Below are 20,775 nucleotides of genomic sequence, written 5' to 3'. Positions count from 1 at the left end.
CAAGCAAACCGTATTTACATTCAATATTTCAACAGCCATAGTAATTGTTATTTAACACCTACCGCTGAGAATGATGAGAATTGATGAGAATCAAACGAACTGTTTTTAACGGATGGCTCTAAAGTCATCTTGTGCGTGTGTTCTAAATATAGGCTTACTTATGAATGTGAATCGTAAACTGTTTAGAACATTGTGTTTTTCTTTCTTTAGAATTGATAAGAACATGATTTTTAAAATATTTATACAATTCAATTAATTTAGTTAATCGATTATATTTTTAAGCTGTACGGTGATCAACTGACATTTTGGGCTCCGTACATTCGTGCGGAAAATACAGCCCTTATGATACTGTATTTTATTTTTCTGTTTAAACGCTGTGCTTTTTTACTTTGCGAAAATTCTTAATTTTCTAACAATTTGGGCACTGTTTGTATCGTTATAATGCAATATTAGCTATTTAAGCCTACGTAGTCGAGGCATTTCCTCAGGATACAGCAATACACTGATAACTATCCATAGATAATCTCCCCGCAGGATAATTTGGATGTTGTTTAAGTTATACATTCTGGCAAGAATTCTTATTGTGGTCAATAATCTCATATAATTGTGGTTAATAAATAAATTAAATAGCATCTTAAAGAGACGCTAATATTATCGTCGGAACTTTTGAAAATAAATCATATAGATAAAACAATAATTTATGGCTGCTTTTATTCATAAAAATGAATAAAATTTATGTTTCTTTAAAACAACGAAATACTGATATTAAAGCTTGCATTATATATTTATATGGATTTATAGTAGGACTACTGCACGATCAAACGTTTGCGAAGTGGCCTTGGTGATGAGTTTCTCGTCCCGTGAGGAAACTTCTACGGACTAGTATATAACAACGTCGCCAGGAGTTTTTACCATCCAAACTCAATTCAAAGACGTTTTAACGTTGATGAAAAAATAGGAATGCACGATATATTTGCACTAATTCGTAAGAGGTGCAAAAAATAGGACTCGCACGCGACTGCGAGATACCATAGCGGCGATCTTGTATTAACCTATTAACCCGCTTGATTCTAATACAAATTGCTTGCAAATCATTTCGTAGATATCAATGATAATTTCCTTTCGAAGAGCGCTTTAGAATTTTTCGTTATTGTAGAACAAAGCTGATTCTGTAAAACATTCGTCATATATTAAAATGGTTTAGTCATTCACAACAATAATCTTGATTTAATAAATTCGTAATCATTCATTAATAGTTCTTTTTAATTTCAAATAAACTTCTTATTGGGCTGCAACTTTCAAATTGCACATGTAGAAATTCCCACTAGCTTCCGTCTGTCCTTCTTTAATCTCGAGAATGGAATTATATGAAAGTCGAGATGAGATACGGAAAGCGAGTGACTATATACGAACGTCCGGTTTGAACCGAAACTCACGTTCTTTTAATTCAAAAATTTTCCCCTGAAAGGAGTTAGATGACCACATGACTCTATTGTTAACAGGAAAAGGGTGATGTACAGGGGCAAGCTGATTTCCTCCTGTTTTTCCTTTTAAAGATTTTATTTAAAAATACTGAGTATCTAAAATAAAATAACAGCTAATATTTAAAATTTTAACATATTATTGGTCAATCAGCTATCACGTGATATGACGTAGAGCAGGCTATTGCGTGACTGTCACGAGAAAATAGAATTAGCATGATCTCAGATAATTATCATGTAACTTCATGGCTTATTGATAACTGAAAAATATTTAAAATCACATTTAAAAACTGGTGGAACCAGGTTGAAAAGCAAAGCTCAACGAAAACAAATAAAGGAAACTTGAAAGTTATAGCATAAGAATACTAGAATCAAACGTGACAGCAAGACTCAACATGTAAACAAGGGCGTCGCCAGAGGGGGGCAGAGGGGCAGTTGCCCCTCCCTAAACATGCGAAAAAAATTATTTAAATGCTAAGTCATTTATTGCCCGATTTATAATTCCCGCGCGAAAAACCCAAGAAGATTATGTTTTAATTAAAATAATCTTCTTAAGCTTCTTAAAATTTATGAATCGTTTTTATTTTACCTACATACAATTCATATCCTCTATCAATTTATATCATCTTGCCCCCCCCCCTGGCCCATTGGCTGGCGACGCCCTTGCATGTGAATAAAGTCAATGACGTTAGCTTCATGGGGCCCAGGCAAATTTGAATTAGGAGGCCCATGTACTGTACAGTGTTGACTTCAGATATTATTTTTCGGGGAAAATTTTTTCGGGAAATATTTTCATATGGAAGATTAGTTTGAGGCCTCCTGTTGGTGGGTGCCACAGGCACTCTTCGTGTTTCCAGTTCTGTTTTATGGGAAAATTCTATTCTATTGAAAACATGAAATTTGAATTATTACTACACAGTCGTAATAACTAAGACTGTGTAATATCTGAAATTAATTCAACGCTTACTATTTAATGCTGTTTAAATGTAATTGTATCTCTGCGCAGCATGATACAAGTAGCAAATTATTTGTATAGTGATAAAATAATTTATTTAGTAGTACCGTTATTTTGTTATTAAGACTTCAAAATTTCAAATGTCGATGAATATTATGCTCGAAATTTTGTTAAACATTATGGTTAATATAGCAGATGCAAGTAATACAGTGTGTAGTTTCTTAATGATATTATATTATTCTATAATGAATACTATAATAATAGATAAATATTAATATACTATCGAAAATTAAAATTTATTACTACGAAACCAACAAAGAAAATCGAAAGTACGTTTACAGGAACGAGAAATAAGCCTGAATAATACTTCATAATATTTTTCAAGTGTAATAATGAAATTATGTGGAGAATTTGAAGTGCAAGTTGTAAATTATTTCTGGAGAAGAAAACAACGTTATGGTGCAATATATTGTACAGAATTCTGAAGATTATTACAGACGTCAATTTTTTCTTGTGATATTATTGACTAAATCCTTATATATTGCAATATTAAAGTTTATTTTTCTAATTCGTAAAGAGGACAGAACCAGAGGACAGTTACAAAAATAATCCAAAAATGCTTTTTATTAAATGTCTATTATCAATTGCAAAACTAAATTAAAGTATTGAAAATTAAAAATACAATATTAATTTTATTTGCTTTTAATAAATAATACGAAGTGTTTTTCAATGTAGTTCAATGTGTCATTTGATACTTGAAATAAAGTTTATATTTATTTACACGAAACGTAATTACAGTTAGTAATTAATATGAAAAAATATCTTGATAATATAAAAATTATTGTAATTGTATTCTGTAGTATTATAATATTCACAAAACAGAAATGTAACAATAATCGTTTAAATATTTAATTTGCTAATTAAAGAACCGTAGTTATTTTTTATAATTTCTTACAAAAAAGTTAAAAATTATATATTTTAAAAATAATCCGTGACAATTGACTGTGGGTTAAATGAGATTCACTTATATTTATATATTATACATTTAATAATCACGTTTTGCAAAAAAAAGAAAAAAAAATACGAAACTGTTTCTCATTTATAAATTTATCCATGTAAATATCCCCTTTAAAAACTTGTTAAATTTTCTGTTCGATACAGTTTTATTATATGCTTTATATTTTACAGTTGTGCTATTCATCAATAATCAGAGCATAGTATATTTATTCACAATTTGTAAATAATTTGGAAGTAATTACATACAACAAGTTACTAAATAAATATCATGTTGATAAAATAGTAAAGAATTTTGCAATGAGAAAAGATTTCTATAGAGATTTCGGTATATTGCAATAGAACTTTTTTCTAGAATCGTTTTAGAGGTAGTTATTTCCTATCTTCAAACGGAATTTGATACATGATCGTTTCCATCTTCCAAATTTATTTAAAAGATTGGCATATTTATAATATAAAGTAGCATATACGATGTTTTAAAGTGTTGTAAATATAATACTTTAAACATTTTTATCTCTTCCTTCCGTAAGTTTGCTGGTAGCTTTAAATATGTGGAATTATAGAATTAGAATATCTCATCGATTGTTCTCATAGAATCTTATAAACTATAAAGCTTGTGAAATGACTTTTATATCTGTTTTATGCGAGTTTAAAAATGTTCGTAAAAACTTGTTATATGTTTATGTATGAATGTTGTAAGGCCTACATAAAACACACGCATCTAACCCTCGATTTGCACGGTAGATTGGTTCCGCTTAAATCGCAATCATTTAAATCCAGATTAACATTTATATAGGAAATGGAGAAATAGGTTTCAAGATTGCATCTTTTATTGATTTAATGGTTAATAATATGAATGAAAATGAATTTCCTTTTCTTTTTTAGTTGAAAATCTTAAGAGTATTTGTGGTACTGCAGCCGTCTATCATCAAAAAACTGCGCACTAGTGTCAGTGATGTCGTATTAGAGACTTGCACAAAATATATGGATTAAAGCACCATATGGATCAGTAAATTGATTATTATCGGCTGATAGGAATATATCAGAGTAGATTTAATGTTGATGTTTATATTTGACGTAATGAATTCCGGTAAAAGTATAGAGGTTAATGACAAATATATTTTTTATGGAACGTATAAATAATTGAAAATGCTAAAAATTATACAAATGAAATAAACAAAATCTCAAAAAATTCAAATAACGACAAAAATGGCTGAAATTTTGCATTAATTGTTGTCCGGGCCGTTATCTATAAAAGAGCACATTTAAAGTTACGAGTATATTAGTATAGATGTCATATTAGAACGTAATTTAATATATCATATACATTATTTTTAACGTATTTCTTTTAACATGTTGTAATTATTAATTCCTTCTGTAAGTTCTACATCAAAATAACTATAGTTAATGCTTTTATTTAACATGACATTTAAACACATTTCCACGGCATTAATCCATTTAATGGCATTTTAATCACATTTATGTTAAAGCATTGGATTTACCAAAGTGGCGCAATCTGCCAGACAGCCGCCATTTTCGACCTTTGGTCTTTCGTGTTTCCAGCAGAAACATTTTAGTGATGTGTCTTTCAATCCAGAATAATCATATAGCTACTGTTATAATAAATAGGGATAATTTGAATATTAAAGTGATTCCTATTCTTTCTAACAATACAATGTAGCCAATTCTTTTGTATTTCGTTATTCCTATCTTTGCTAGGTAAACTATGAAATAATTCTTTTTCTTTAGTTGGTTTAAAACATTCATATATATGCACAACACGAGGAATTTTTAAATATATAAATAAATATATATATATATAATATATGAATAAATTTAAATAAATGCAAATAATATTGCGTCAATCAGTTATCAAGGTTATCTTTAAAAAAAATAACAATAATAAAGTGAGAAATGTGGAAAACAAAACAGAATCCGTTGTGACTTACCCGCTTTGCATATCCATTCTACATAACCATTTAATTCTTTTTCTAATTGTTGTTGTCTCCTAAGTTTTAAAAACGATTGTCTACTTTCGACTCTCTCTCTTTCTTTAGCAAATTCTCTGAAATCAAGATATAAATAGAATCAGATATACCGTATAACTGAAGAAAAATATTAAGAATAAAAAATGTATAGAGTACAAGTAAATAAATTCTCCCAATGAAAGATGCTCTTGTGAATGTACTATACTGCAGGGGTGGCCAACAAGTCGATCGCAATCGACCGGTCGATCGCCAAGCCAATTTTGGTCGATCGCTAGCGATGTCTTGACTTAATGTATTATATTTGTAACCGAACGCAACTGTATGCATGCAGTTATGACTCGACTCATAAGCAGTGAGTGCACTTCGTACTGAAACACAGTGTATAAACATAGTATGTATTTCACACTCCCCTCCCCACTTAGACTATGCCTATGACAACAAGTCGATTGCGACACATTTTTACTATAAAAAGTAGATCTTATGTGCACAAAAGTTGGCCACCCCTGCTATACTGTACAAACTTTGCGATTACTTATTAAAACTCTAGTATGATTATTATATAACGTTCTTATAAAATATTTGCATATAATACATATATAACATTAAATTAAATAATATGAATATGAGTAGATGTAGAAAATGTAATGCAGAGTTACATTATATGTAAGCTAAACAAGTTAGAGCTCACGCTTTTAAATTAATTTCATTTAATAGAAGGCAAGGTTCTCTTATACAAGGTAGAAAGTAGCGCGTGAAATGATAACACATTAAGCGAACTCACCATACAACTCTTAGAACAAGGATAATCCGAAAAAATAGCGTATAGGAGAAAAACTGTCCATAATTAATGAATGGCGTTAAGACGAAAATGCGTTAAATGAAAGAGGATTAACCGAAAACTATCCGTATATTTCGTATTTAATTGCTATTTTCTTCTAAATTAATAGTGTGTACTTTCAAGTTTACTTTTGTTTTCGTAGTAATAATGATAATAGAATATTTTACGCTTATTGGATTCTATATCCAATGAGCGTAAAATATTCTTTTCACGAAAAAGTCGATATTGACATTTCGATTAGATAGGATCTACATATTTTGAAATTGTTTCGAAAATGATTACTTTAAAAATAAAAAATGAAACACGCTTCATATTTGTATGGTAGAAAATTGATTTTTAGAACCATTTTTAGAATTATTTACTTTTCAAAATAGGAATATTAACAATTGTATCGTTGATGTATTTATTGATGTGATAGATACGTTGTTAAGTCGTATCGTAACGACAATGAATCGCGATATGTTTCTCGGATCATTTTTCCCTTTTATAGCATTTCGTCGATTACGTTTTGTAAATTGTAATGTATAACTTTTAATGAAAAACTGGTAAGAACTCCACAACAATTATATTAAATTTTAAAGAAAATATCTAGTTTCAAGTTACAGTATTAACTTTTATATTGGGAAGAGAAAAGCTTCATTTATAATTTTAATATTTTGTGTAGAATGTTGATAGATAATTTGTGTTTTTTTGCATAATTTTAAGTTGATGAAATGTTTTGAAGTTAATAACAAAGAAAGTTAAACGTTATTTTATGTTGGGATTTTTAACTTTTAAATTTTCTCAATTAGAAATTATTCCTCGCCATCTGTTTGGAACAAAAATGAAATTAATTTCATTAATAAATTAAATCGCTGATTCAAAACATTATTCATTTCTGTTGATATTTATCATATAAATCGTTAAATTTTTACTAAATAAGAATAGAAATAGAAATAGATTCTTACTTAAATATTTGGAAAATCGTGACGATAATGAAATCATAATGTTAATGAAACACGAAAAATATCACATAATTAATTGTATAATTGAATACCGTCAATTAATAAAGCACTTAATCTTAAGTATTATTAAATTACTCATATAGCTGCAGAGATGCAAACAGTTAAGTCACGATTCCCTCATAAAAACGAAGCCAACTGTTTAAATATTCAATGATAAATCATTTGGATAAAACGATTTTTACTTAAATATTTGGAAAATCGTGACGATAATGAAATCATAACGTTAATGAAGCATATGTTGCGAAATACAAAAAAAAAATTATTTATATTATTCAGTAGGCCTAATATAAATGTTTTTATCGGTACAAGCACCTAATGCTGGAAGAAATACACAGCAGACTAAAATCAACCATTTTATTATGTTTCTGTACTGCTAACATATGTACCCATATTTAAAAAATTCCTGATTATCAAGTATTCAATATTTCTCCTTTCTGTAGTGTGATGCAAACGTTATGGCCAATCTTTAATGTTTCGTGTTGTATTCGATCTGTTGGAAGAGAATATTATAGATATAAATACCCTATCCATTTTCCACAGACGCTTCATTTCTTGGGTAAGCTTTGTGTCTTTATTGATTTTTTAGTATATTTTATGTATTATGAATACATAAAATGGATAGACCTATGAAATATGTAATTTTATTTTTCAATAAATATAATATCATATCTCTTGTGATAGATGGTTTTATTTGTGATATTGATACGTTTTCTAATACTGTCTTTGTATAATAATGTTTGTATGCAAACTTTTTGAGGTGTCTTGTTTATTATTCGATTAAATCTATAGAAATAATTTGTATGTCTTAAAAGCTTGCATCCTGATGTGGTATGTTATGTTACTAAATATTTTTATTGTTATTGTACTAATATTGAATATTATCCGAGATAAACAAATAAGAAAGAATAACTATCTAATTCAAAAATTTATAAATTTGCTTATTTGATGCGTCATATCTTCAAAGGAAATATGCTTAATGAAATATGCTAAAATATATGTCTTTTGTAGTTATAATTTGATATCTAAATATCAAAATATCCAAAATAAATTATTTAAAGTAATTGGTTGTGTCTCGAAATTGATTAATGCCTATTTGTATCCTATTACAAAAGCTATACCTTTCATATAAGCTTTCTATTTATATAACTATGTATATATATCATATTTGTCTGTTTTCTATACCAATTACAATTCGACTAATTATTATAAAAGCCAATTAATAGAGACATTGCGCAACAGTATAAAAAGCGCAATGTCTCCTAGCCTATGTTTTATATCTAATTATATACTTTTTTAATATTTAAAAAAATAAATCATTATCAGTAATGATAATTGTAATTACACATCTTTATACCTTTTATTAATATAAAATAAGATAGTTTTAGATAAATTAAAGAGTAAGATATAATCAAGTAAAAGCACTCATTGAACGTACTTTTCATCCATCTTCATTGAATATTTATATTATTTCTGGTTCATAAAAATAGTTAGGAAATTCTTACGTAAACATTCAGTATGATAATATTTGTGAAAATTTTAAATTTTCGAGAGAAATCGTTAAAATAGGCAAAATGGCTTACAGAAAATAAAGGATAAAGTATAAAAAATAGGTGAAAAACTGTATATATAATTATTATATGCATTTAGTCTTTCATCTATATGATGCATACATAATTTCATCCCTCGTTATCGATTCGAACACGATTCCCTCATAAAAACGAAGCCAACTGTTTAAATATTCAATGATAAATCATTTGGATAAAACGATTCTTACTTAAATATTTGGAAAATCGTGACAATAATGAAATCATAACGTTAATGAAACACGAAAAATATCACATAATTAACTGTATAATTGAATACCGTCAATTAATAAAGCACTTAATCTTAAGTTTTATTAAATTACTCGTATAGCTGCAGAGAGGCAAACAATTAAGTCCGGTGAATAATATAATTAACACAACTATGATGCATTATGAACATCGGAAAGATACGGAGAACTTTGAAAAGAATATTAGAAAAATTGTTTTCCCACTTTATTAACAAACTCATCGAAGATTTAAATCAAATTTGAAACAGAAACAATTTTCTCTCAGACTTTAACAATATGAAGGAAGTTTTTGAGTTGACGTTTTTCAAGTGTTCTTTACTGGGAAAATACGTTAATACTAAATTAATTTTAATACTTTTACTTATTTCTGGAGTGGGATCTAATCCTGGTCCCATACAAAGATCCCCGACAAAACGTGGAAGACTCCCGTCGGGTCGAAGTAAGTCAAGCAACAGGAAAGAGCATTTTACTTCTAACACTAATCCGTCTGAAAATTTTTAGGAATAAAGATCAAGGAAAGCTTAACATGCAAGATGTTTTATTAATAATCTGCAAAATACGTTGCTTGTAAAATACATAGAACTTTTTCACGAAAAGTTTACGACTAATATGTAATTCTCTTGTTACTGTAATATGAATCTGTGAATAGCCTATCTTTAAAAAATCTAGCTATTAAAAGCGAATTTCAAATTTAGAGAAAACAGTGAGATGAGTTCAGAATATTTGACGAAAAGAACATTACTGTGCTTCAGAGTAACTCATTTAAATAATAATGTAAATATTGTTATTTAAATAAATGAATTTAAAACAAAAAAATCTTCAGATAAAAATTTACTAGACATAGGTATCGTTTAAAAAGATATTGAAAATATTCCACAAGTTAAGAGTGTTATCTATAGATATTAGAGAGGTTGCGGCCGACATGTACATCGGACGTTCAGCGCCGCCTTCCTGTAGGCCTAGAAGTTTGACAATGGCGTTTAGAACGTCGAGCATGATTCCACTGATGTTACAAACGCCATTGTCAAACTTCTAGGCTTACAGGAAGGCGGCGCTGAATGTTCGACGTACACGTTTTCGCGTTGAAAACGTCGGCCGCAACCTCTCTAATTACGCAAAATTTTACTTCTAAATTCGATTAATATTTTTCCGATTTATAGTTCTATATAACGTTCAGATATCATTGAAATATACTGATGCACACTGTTAATGTATCAACAATGTTTTTACTCTCAAATTCTAAGAAGAGAAGAGAAGAAGAAATATGCTTGATGAAAATTAATATAGTTTATGCGACGACAAAAGAAAATGACGTTCTTACAAACTCGGGTAATTTATACAAAAGATAATTATTGAAAAAAACATTTTTAGCCTTGTAGAGTAGCCTATAGGTATATTGAAAACTAAGCATACGTAAACATTTTCATGTATTTGCTGGTACATGTGTCGCCAAAGTAACTTAAATTAAAACATTTTCAAACAAATTTAGAAATTGTAAGAAAGATCGGCTTCTACAATGTTTCCAATAAAGAAAATCGTAATATGCAAATTTGTCATAATATTCAAATAAATTTTATAATCTTTGTGAAAATTTAATAATTTATTTTATAATAATAATATTTCACGAATAATATTTACTATAATATATTAAAATTTGTAACAAAATTTTCCAATGTTAAAACTTATATAGAAATAATGAAATAATAAAATAAATGCTTATAAAATTTTAGTTTTTCACTGTAAATTTTATTTCTATATGTTATAAAATAGATTAAATTTTAAAAATATGTATTAAATGCAAGAAGACGAAAGGAATTGATTTCAAAGTTTACCAAGGAAAATAAAATACATCAAACATTCTAATATAAACAAAATTTCAAATATCGAACGTTAACAAAAAAGAAAAGTTACATTACATTAATTCAACAAAACATTTTATTTCATTCGAAGCGGAATTTTAGAATATAACAAAAATCGAAACGTATTTATGAAATAAAAACAGAAATAGAAACATGATAATCGATACAACACTGTCCGCTCTTATTTAATTTCCAATCTATAAGTAATTTGGGGCAAAGGCACGCATGAATGACCAGAGATTCTATTCTTAATAATTTCTCTAATGTACCTTAAGATTATTTTCTTAAAACAAAAGTAATTGCCATTCGTAATGCCTTACCAAGAATAATTATTCTCGATAGGAATGAAGTTAAGAGCACGTCTCTGCGGTTATTAACAAAAATATCATGTCTATTTACTAGTTAGAGGTAACTAAAACAGTAGGAAAAATATTTGTTTAAAATTCAAAATAAATCAATAGAATAGTAGAATTTGTTTTTATCTTTGTTTTCGTTGTTTTTCTTAAATATATCAAGAAACCATCTATACTTTTAGAAAACAATTGCTACGGATGGAATATTAAACTATAACATTTAAATAAATTTACTTAAAGTAATTATAAGATTAAAATTAAATAAAAATTATAAATATAAGCAAGGAATATATTAGTCTTTAGAATTAATAACTTTAGTAAATAATGGACGAATGTTGTAAATTAACGCATTAAAAATTAAAAATGCAGTTTGATGTAACAAAACAAAATTCGTAGAACAAATTAACGAATGTGATCACAGTAAGCGGGTGAAGTTGAAAAATGTGTGGTAATCAAAACGATCACCTAATAAACTAGCAGAATACAAGTTTTCATAAAAACCTCTAGCTTTATGATAAATAAAGTTACTTGAAAAAATTACATATAGAAAACTTTTAATAAAAATTTAAACCTTAGTCTCCTTGAGATTTATAAGTATATTTGTATAAGATGTATACGTAGTGTATAACTATGAAATGTTATGGAATACATTTCGGGAGTTGAATACTAAAAGTATTCTTAAAAGTAAAATAAAAATTTAACTTTATTATTTATTAATAGAGAATACAGTAGTTGTTTGTTTAGTGCTGTTTTAGCTAAAAACTGTATTAATTCTTTATTATAACAGTCCAGAGATAATTTTATAGTAATTTCTTTTGTATTGAATACAATTGCTAGAATGTTAAAACTTCTATCTCTGTTGACAGAAGGCAAAATTATAGCTTCGATTCTCAAAAACAAATATTTTATCTGTTACGACAGAATAGGTACAATTCTGTTTCATCCAAAAATACCAATGATGATCCAGTCGATACTCTCGACTAATTTCTGTCAACGAATAGTTTTTCTAAACTATTTAGGTTGCTATTATCAGATATACTCTTTTGTGTATCTGTGGATAACATATTATTATTCTTTCAGACACACATGAAATCCTGCCCATCATTAATAAGTGATATTTATACAAAAGGCAGTTAAAATATATTAATCATATATTTTGTGATAATTTCATTTTGCAATTCAATCAATTACGTTTCATCATAAATCATAGGCCATATTCTAGTAATTAGGCCCATTGCTTTACTCCAATATAACTCAATAACATTGTAACATAATGTAATTTCGAGAAATAAAATGAGACAATGAAAATATAAAATAGCTAGATGACAGAATCATAAGCAATTTACAGCGTGATCAATATGATTTAATAATTGTCGTGTTAATATAATATCGACTAATAAAACGCTTCTTAGTTATGTTTTAATATCAATTAATCGCAAAACTATTATATTTATCAGATGCTTTTCAAGAAAAGTGTAAATCTGTAGAAATAAACTTTATCAATGTTTCTATCCTCTTCTTGAGTGAGATAAGCGATTCTAAATGTGAGATTTTACGTTTCGACGTGCTATCAAGCGTGTGAAACTCACTCAATCACAAAGCAATCTTCGTCTTTGATAATTACACACGCTTATCTTTATACGTTACTCACTACCAATAAATCAATAGAATAGTAGAACACATTTATCTTTGTTTTTGTTATTTTTTTTCCTTAAATATATCAGCGAGCCGTTCTACACTTACAGAAAAAAATTTCATCTCTATTGTCAACAAGGTTCATCGCTATAATGAATCTTGATGACGCGCAATTATCTACCTGTATTTTGTCAACCAAGACCACATATCGACATCAATATTCATGAAATAATAAAGCTAATTAGCCTATAATATGCAAATATATATCCCCAGCTGTGAATTTAGAGAAATAAATCACTGAATTCATAATTGGATATATACATTTGCTGATTCAATTTAAATTCAACGTTTTATCAATTTTTCGCTTCAGTCTTTGTAAGTCTAACGTTTACCGTTAGACAGCCTAATACATTGATGATAAATTAATTATCACTCAAAATTTGTTACATAAAGTATCAATTGTCTAAGGCTAAGCAATCAATGTAATTGCAAAAATTATCGATAATTGTTCTACATATAATTAGAAAAAAATAATTAACGTCAATTTTAAATTAAATTATAGCACGAATTCTACGTTAAAATCATATTCGACGACTAGTCGCTTATTCATTAATTTATTCATGATTGCTTTTAGGTTACGAAATATTGGATTAAATTGGACTGGATTTATAGAAAAATTTGAAAAGGTTCCACTCGATTGAAGTGTGTAATCGTTCACTAATTAGAATACAATAGCTTTATTGCCTATAAAACTAAAAGAAAAATCAGCAATCGATTCAGTGAAGCTAATTTAATCAGGTTTTGTATGGTCAACAGGGTCGTCCAGAGCTTGTATGGGACTCTGAGTTAGAGCAGGCTCATTTAACTATTTTGTTTGTTTGTTTGTTTTTTTGAACAAATAAAATACGTAGAATGTTTCTTTATTAATAATAAGCGGCCTTAAAGATTTTATTTTATGATAGGAAAAATGATGTTAATTTTATAAGGCTAGGAATCACTACACGGCCCTATATTTTCTATGACTCCGGAGGAAAATCGCCAACTCTTCTCCTCTCAAAAAAGAAAAATGAGATTACATTGACTTTGACAGTCAATGTAATCTCATTTTTCTTTTTTGATAGCACATGTTATATGTTACTAATTCTTTAATCAAATAATTTTATAACAAAATACAAAAATCTACAGTCAGAAAAAGAAATTATAACTTAGATTTCGCTGTAGAATTAATTCTTTTTATTTCTACTTTTTACTCTTTTAAGAAATGTTATTGTTCTAATTTCTTAGTATAATTAACAGAAATATAAATAAAATAATTTGTTTTCTTATAATTAATCACTTCCAATATGAAAATTATACTATTGATATAAAATATATGGATAATGACATATTATGAATTAATTCCATAATTATGAGTTTTAAATGTAATACAGTACTGATAGGCTTGTTATAACTTCATTTTATATATTTTATTTATTGATATATTATTATTTTATTTTATTTTAGACTTTTGTGATTTTTTCTTGCGATCTTAAAATTGACTCATTTACTATATGTTACTTCATTGTCGATTATTGAAATAAAGATGAAAACCCCAACTTAACTTTAAAAAAGCCTTTAGAAATTTAAAATTTTTAGAAAAATATTATAAATATATTCAACTAATACAATAGTTTAAGCTAATATAAATATTTCTATGTACAAATTTTTTGGGCATTCTCATAATCTATATATATAATCGAGACGAGTTGATAATAATAATAATAATAATCAGCGCAGAGCCCAAACGGTTAGGAGTTGAAAGTTAAAATTTGGTACACAGAGTACGTCACGAGAACGCACACTAAGAAGGGATTTTTCGAAATTCCTCTCCACAGGGGAGAGGGACTGGATTAAGGCTTAACACTTCCATCAACAATGGAAGTGTCAAGTAACAATGGAAATGCCAACAATGGAAATGTCAACAATAGAAGTGTTACGTAACAATGAAATTGTTAAAAGAACGCGACGTGCAAGACGCAGATGCAGTTTTTTCGTTTTTGCGGGAAATCGAACATATTTTTAGACCCATCTAAAAATTCTGTAATTAGTCTGGAAACAGGGGGCCTAATTCTTGCATTCTGTGAAAATGGGCAAGGTTGACTATAACGTAATAATCTTAATTTTCGCTAAAAAGGTTAGGAGTTGAAAGTTGAAATTTGGTACACAGTTTGGTACCAAATTTAAGTATCAAAGTGTTAAGTAACAATGGAAGTGTCAGCAATGGAAGTGTTAAGTAATAATGGAGAACAAGAGAAAGCGACGTGCAAGATTTACAAGCACTGGAAAAAAAAAAAAAAAAAAAAAGAAAAAGAATAATATGTTAGAATATATTCGATTTTTAAATTTAAACAGATTACTTCGGTTTTTCTCGACCATTCTTCTTTAGAACATTCGATGAAAATCGAACGATATAGTCTAATCAGAACACGTCGTGAAAATCGAACAATATTAGAACGTTTGATTTTCAAATTCGACCTTTCTTTAGAAATACTTAGTTCGTTGATGAAATTACTCTTTTTCTTTTGTGACTATAACGTAATAATCCTAATCTTCGCTATCGTTACTTTTGCCCGAGCAACGCCGGGCCTACCTGCTAGTACAATTTACAGGGTGACAATAATTAACCCGTACAAAGTTTGTAGCAATGCTGCACCTGAACTTTTTTACTGTCACCAATTTACATACTATTGTTTAATTCTCCATGATTTCCTGCCCGTGTAGATGTACTTTCGATGTAATAAGGGTTAGTTCTTTATTTTTTTAATGGTGTCGAACAAATGTTGTGCAATTTTGAAGCTATTCCGGCAAGGAAAGCATCAATGTGAAATTGTTTGTCTGCTTGGTGTTCCAAAAATGACAGTCTCAGATGCAGTTCGGCGATTCAAGGAGCTTGGCCACAATGGTGACCGTCCCGGACGTGGAAGAAAGTGCACTGTCAACACGTCTAGGAACCGCAAGATCATCACAAAGCGAGTTGACTGACATGCGAAGGTCTCCATGAGAAAAATTGCTCGTGAGATCAGAATCAATCGCGAATTGGTGCGTTTAATGGCGAAAAAGGAACTTGTACTCAAGCCCTACAAGTTCCAAAAGGTTCAGCTCCTCACCGATGAAAACAAGTGCGTGAGACTCCAAAGATCCCGTTGACTCAAGCGTCGGGCCGCAGGTCGACAATGGGAGTGCATTCTCTTCACAGACGAGAAGCTTTTCTCCGTACAACCATAAAAACGACAGGAACTGGTCCGCGGGGACTCCTGGATGCTCAGCCGTCATCGAACATCACAAAATCCAATGTCAGTCATGGTTTGGGGCGGAATTTGTGCGAGCAGCAAGACACCCCTTGTTTTCGTCGATCAAGGGGCCAAAATCAATCAAGATGTGTACCACCATGACATTCTCGAGGCTGTGGTACTTCTGTGGGCTCAGCAGCATTTTGGCAGTGCGAAATGGACGTTTCAGCAGGACTCGGCGCCGACACACAGAGCGAAGAAGACTCAGGAGTGTGCAAGGCTCATTTTCCCGATTTCATCTTGTCTGCGGAATGGCCACCATACTCGCCGAATCTGAACCCAATGGACTACAGTGTGTGGTCCATTTTGGAGGCCAGGGCCTGTTCTAAGCGCCATGAAAGTTTGGAGTCGCTGAAGCAATCCTTGCGCTGGGAGTGAGACAAACTGTCTCCAGAAGAGCGCGGCCCATCGCTGAGAATTTCAAAACGCGTTTGGGGCTCTGCATCAAAGCAAAAGGAGGCCACTTTGAAACTGGCTGAATATCTGATTAATACATAAAGTATTGTCACTGTTATATGCTGTTGTTTTGCTAATTTTCATTTCTTTAATAAATTTACGATACAAAAAACTTGTACGGGTTAATTATTGTCACCCTGTATATTTGAGACATCGTTATTTTTTCAACGATCAGTTAATCCGATTTTGGTTAACCGAAAAATCTGTTGTGTTTGGAAAAAATTATAAGATCATTTGGATGTAAAACACTGAAGTTCAATTACAAGTGTAGAGCCATATAGAGCGATCTCGGGCTTGGACTTAGATCCTATCTATACCTTCTGATGGGACATTCTCGATTATCATATTTTTCCTCTCAGTGGTTTGCGTTAGATTCTATCAAACGTGAGAGAGGCCAGCGGGGACATTTTGCCCGGATTTCATATTCACGTGGACCTCAAAAACATATGATTCAAATGATTCATTCCACAGCATTTCTTGTGTTTTCTTCTCTTATTATGAAAAAACACTTCCTTATTTTCGTCAAATTTGGTTATTTAAAAATTATAATACAGTTTTATAACGCTGGTTTATTTTTTGACATATTATGGGGCTTAAATTAACTAGGTATTTTGACCCTATTTTCACTTCCGAGAGATTTTGGTCTATCTGTGATACATTGAGAAATGCCACTAATATTTGATATAAAATTTTTCAACAGTTCCTCCAATGTCCATTTCGTGTAAGTCAAAAAATTTGACAAGATAATTAAATAAATAAAGATATAAAAGTATTTTCTATGTTTATTATATTATTTTAATTCATTGGTTATTTTTCTCTCATAGTGTACTTTCAATCTATGTATTCTCGTCATTAAAATCAACTACTACTGTGATAAATTCACACATCTCAATCCTCAATTATCAGGTATTTACTCGAAAAAGAAAAATATTTATTTTTTTAATACTCACAATTAATTTCGTACGTACAATACTGCGAACATGGACATGATCGCAGTATTTAAATTATAATTACAGTATATATAACGTATATATATAGTTTCTTTGTTAAAAAATAAAATTAACATAAAAGTTTTATTTTTGTAACCAAATTTTTGAATAAATTAGTTTAATTATTAAACAACAGATGGCAGCACATTGTATAATTCCTCGCTAGATATTCGTCAGTAAAATTTATCCATGAAAATACTAAGATTTTCTATAATTTACTTATCAAAATTAATTATTAATTTCTAAAATGTCTTGCTTATTATATGAATTGATAATTATTAAACGTTTATTTTCCTCATTATAATTAAGTTCTACTTAGTATCCCCCCCACTTCAGCGGTGTGTTCAAGATTTTGAAAATATGGATGCTGCTCAAGAGAGACCAAGGCATTTTTAAGAAAATGTTACTCAATTACCTTAAAATTACTTCTGTTACCTAATCTTACCTAATCGAAGTCATGCGATATACTTTATTATGTTTATTTTTATTTTAAAGTAATTTTAAAGTAACAAAACTGATTGCTTTGGTATCAAGAAGGTGTTACAGCACCATAAGCACCCCCTTATAAAGTTTCCACGGATATGCCCCTGCCGCACTTACAAACTAGTGATTATTATTAATATCTCATTATCTGCAAGTAATAATTAAAAGTAATTCAATATATAGTATTTTATGTAGAGTAATTTTGTTCGTATAAAATCTTATTTAAAAATATTTTCAACCATTTATATTGTAAACATTTATGTGGAGTAGATTTTGTTAATAAAGACTTGTGTGAAGCTTTTATGAAAAAATATAAAGCAGAGTAAGAACAGGATTAAGTTCAAGTGACTATTGTAACGTAGCAGGAAGGGAAGTTGATTAATTTTATCAAGGAAGTGCTCTTACCTGTCTGGCATATCCATTCCAGTTAACCTAATAATAACTGCAAATAATGTCAATGTAATCGCGCTATTTTATTAATACTCCCTTCTGGACATGCTTTCTTTCATTGGAAAATTTACAATATAACAGAATCTCGTTCCGGCAATAATTTAGGTATTTAATTTTTTATAAGTTATATTTTAAAATTAATTTATTACTAATATTTCTTATATGCTGCAAAAATAACGATTAATTTATTAAATAATAAAAATATTTTTAAAAAAATCCTTCTTACCCACTTAAAACACCAAGAACAAGGTTTAGCATAAAAAAAGATCCTAAAATAATGAGTGGTACAAAATAAATCCAATTGAAGGCGCTACCTAGTGCATCATTTGTCTGAAAAATCGGAATAAATTTAGTTATAATATATAATTAATTTATATTTTTAAAATACTGTATAGAGTGGTTCAAAAGTCATTCGTGTTTTGTTTTGTGTGTTCCAAGAACACTTACTGAATTTGTTTTTGATTTTGTGTATTGAACAAGATGAATCTCGTTTTGAGCAATTTTTATAAAGTTTGAAAGTAATGAAGTGTTTGAATACGACAAAAGTTTCATCTTTACAATAGTTAACTGACGTTTGGACCACCCTCTAGATTATACACTTATAATTAACTTATTTTATTACGTTTTATAGCATTATCATTTCAAAACTGAAAATACATTTTTTTCTTTTTTTCGACTATAAATCGTAAATTTCAAAACTTGGTTCTTAAATTTTTTACTGATAGAATAGCAAACAAGTCAAAATTTAACATAAATATGAAAAATAATTACCCAATACAATGTTGCAGTCCATCCTTCCATTGTAATGCACTGAAAAACGGTCAACATAGCAAAGAAAATATTATCAAAGCTCGTTATACCATAATTGGGTCCTATCCAACCAGCTAAGCATATAGATACTTCAGAATCACAAACATATGCACCAGTGGGTGCACCTGAAGGATCCTGAGTTATGTAGCAAGGAGTTTCTTGTTCACCTTCCGTTACTATTTCATCTGAAAGCACATAATATTAAAACAAAAATTCAATTTAAAAAATTTTCAATTAATATGAGTCTAATTAATTTTATTAAACACTTACTTTATTAATTAAAAAAGAATTAATTATTGATTAGATTAATCTGTTAAAAATAACTATTATAATTAAAAATAAACTTAAATCTTCAAAACTTTATATTTAATTTAAGTAAATAATAAATATATTAATAAGAATCAAATATAATTTATAAATTTCAAAAAGTTCTTCTAAAATATAAATTATTTATATAATAATTATTTTTGACTCACTTCTATCTTCTATACTGTAACACGTTTTATGGAGAGCACCACTGTAAAATTCAAGGCCTATAATGGCAAAAATAACAATCGCAAACAGCACCAACAAGCCTATTTGAAGTAAAGGAGCCATTGCCTTTATTATTGATTTGAGAACTACTTGTAGACCTGTGAAAAAGAATAAGAAAAAAAGTTTACGATCGTATACCGTATAAAATATTTATTTCTCACGAAGCTCAATATGATATACTTAAGGTGTCTCTTTACAGTTTCATCACATACATATATATATACAATATATAACTTCTCATAAAGAAATAACTTACTTGGTATCCCAGACACCAATTTTAACGGTCTAAGTACCCTGATGGCTCTCAAGGTTCTCAAATCTACATCTAAATCTTGTGGTGCAAATAAGGTAATAAACCTGCAAAGACGTTAAAGTGGATCTATTCTACACTCTACAAACAGCAAGCAAGTCTAATATGAATATCTAAAGGGAATCTAAACAGTAAAGTTCAGATACAATTTCTAGCAACATGCACATCTAATTCTATATATATATTTATATAACTTATTACACTACAACTATTTAGATACAGACTAGAGTTGTTTACAGTTTTATTTATTGTTATTTTAAGTTATAAATTACGTTTAAAAATTTGTTGTTAGATACATTATATTTTATTAAATAAAAGTGCTACAATGCGTTAATGCAACTTTTACCTTTTCTGTTTTATTATTTGTTATAACTTACTACAGTAGAAGATAATATTGTTTATAATTTGCTGTTCTTACTAGCAGATAGTACTGTTTTTCATTTGTTCTCACTAGTA

General features: G+C 29.0%; 1 protein-coding gene across 16 annotated transcripts in view; it reads right to left on the bottom strand.

The window, feature by feature from the left end:
* The window catches only part of LOC136978245 (voltage-dependent calcium channel type A subunit alpha-1-like), a 637,477-nt gene that overhangs the window by 473,419 nt on the left and 143,283 nt on the right, over positions 1–20,775 (bottom strand). For all 16 annotated transcript variants that reach the window (XM_067273927.1, XM_067273930.1, XM_067273917.1 and 13 more), the window contains 5 exons: positions 20,266–20,366; positions 19,952–20,107; positions 19,437–19,660; positions 18,892–18,995; positions 5,400–5,515 (listed from right to left, as the gene is read on the bottom strand). In XM_067273927.1, the coding sequence (XP_067130028.1) occupies positions 5,400–5,515; positions 18,892–18,995; positions 19,437–19,660; positions 19,952–20,107; positions 20,266–20,366 (701 nt within the window). The remainder of the gene's footprint in view (positions 1–5,399; positions 5,516–18,891; positions 18,996–19,436; positions 19,661–19,951; positions 20,108–20,265; positions 20,367–20,775) is intronic.

This window comes from Centruroides vittatus, unplaced genomic scaffold, assembly GCF_030686945.1.
Source record: "Centruroides vittatus isolate TY-2023 unplaced genomic scaffold, ASM3068694v2 contig_5, whole genome shotgun sequence".
Classification (NCBI taxonomy): Eukaryota; Metazoa; Arthropoda; class Arachnida; order Scorpiones; family Buthidae; genus Centruroides; species Centruroides vittatus.
Note: the sequence above shows the minus strand (reverse complement) of the source record. Positions and strands in the feature narration are given on the sequence as shown.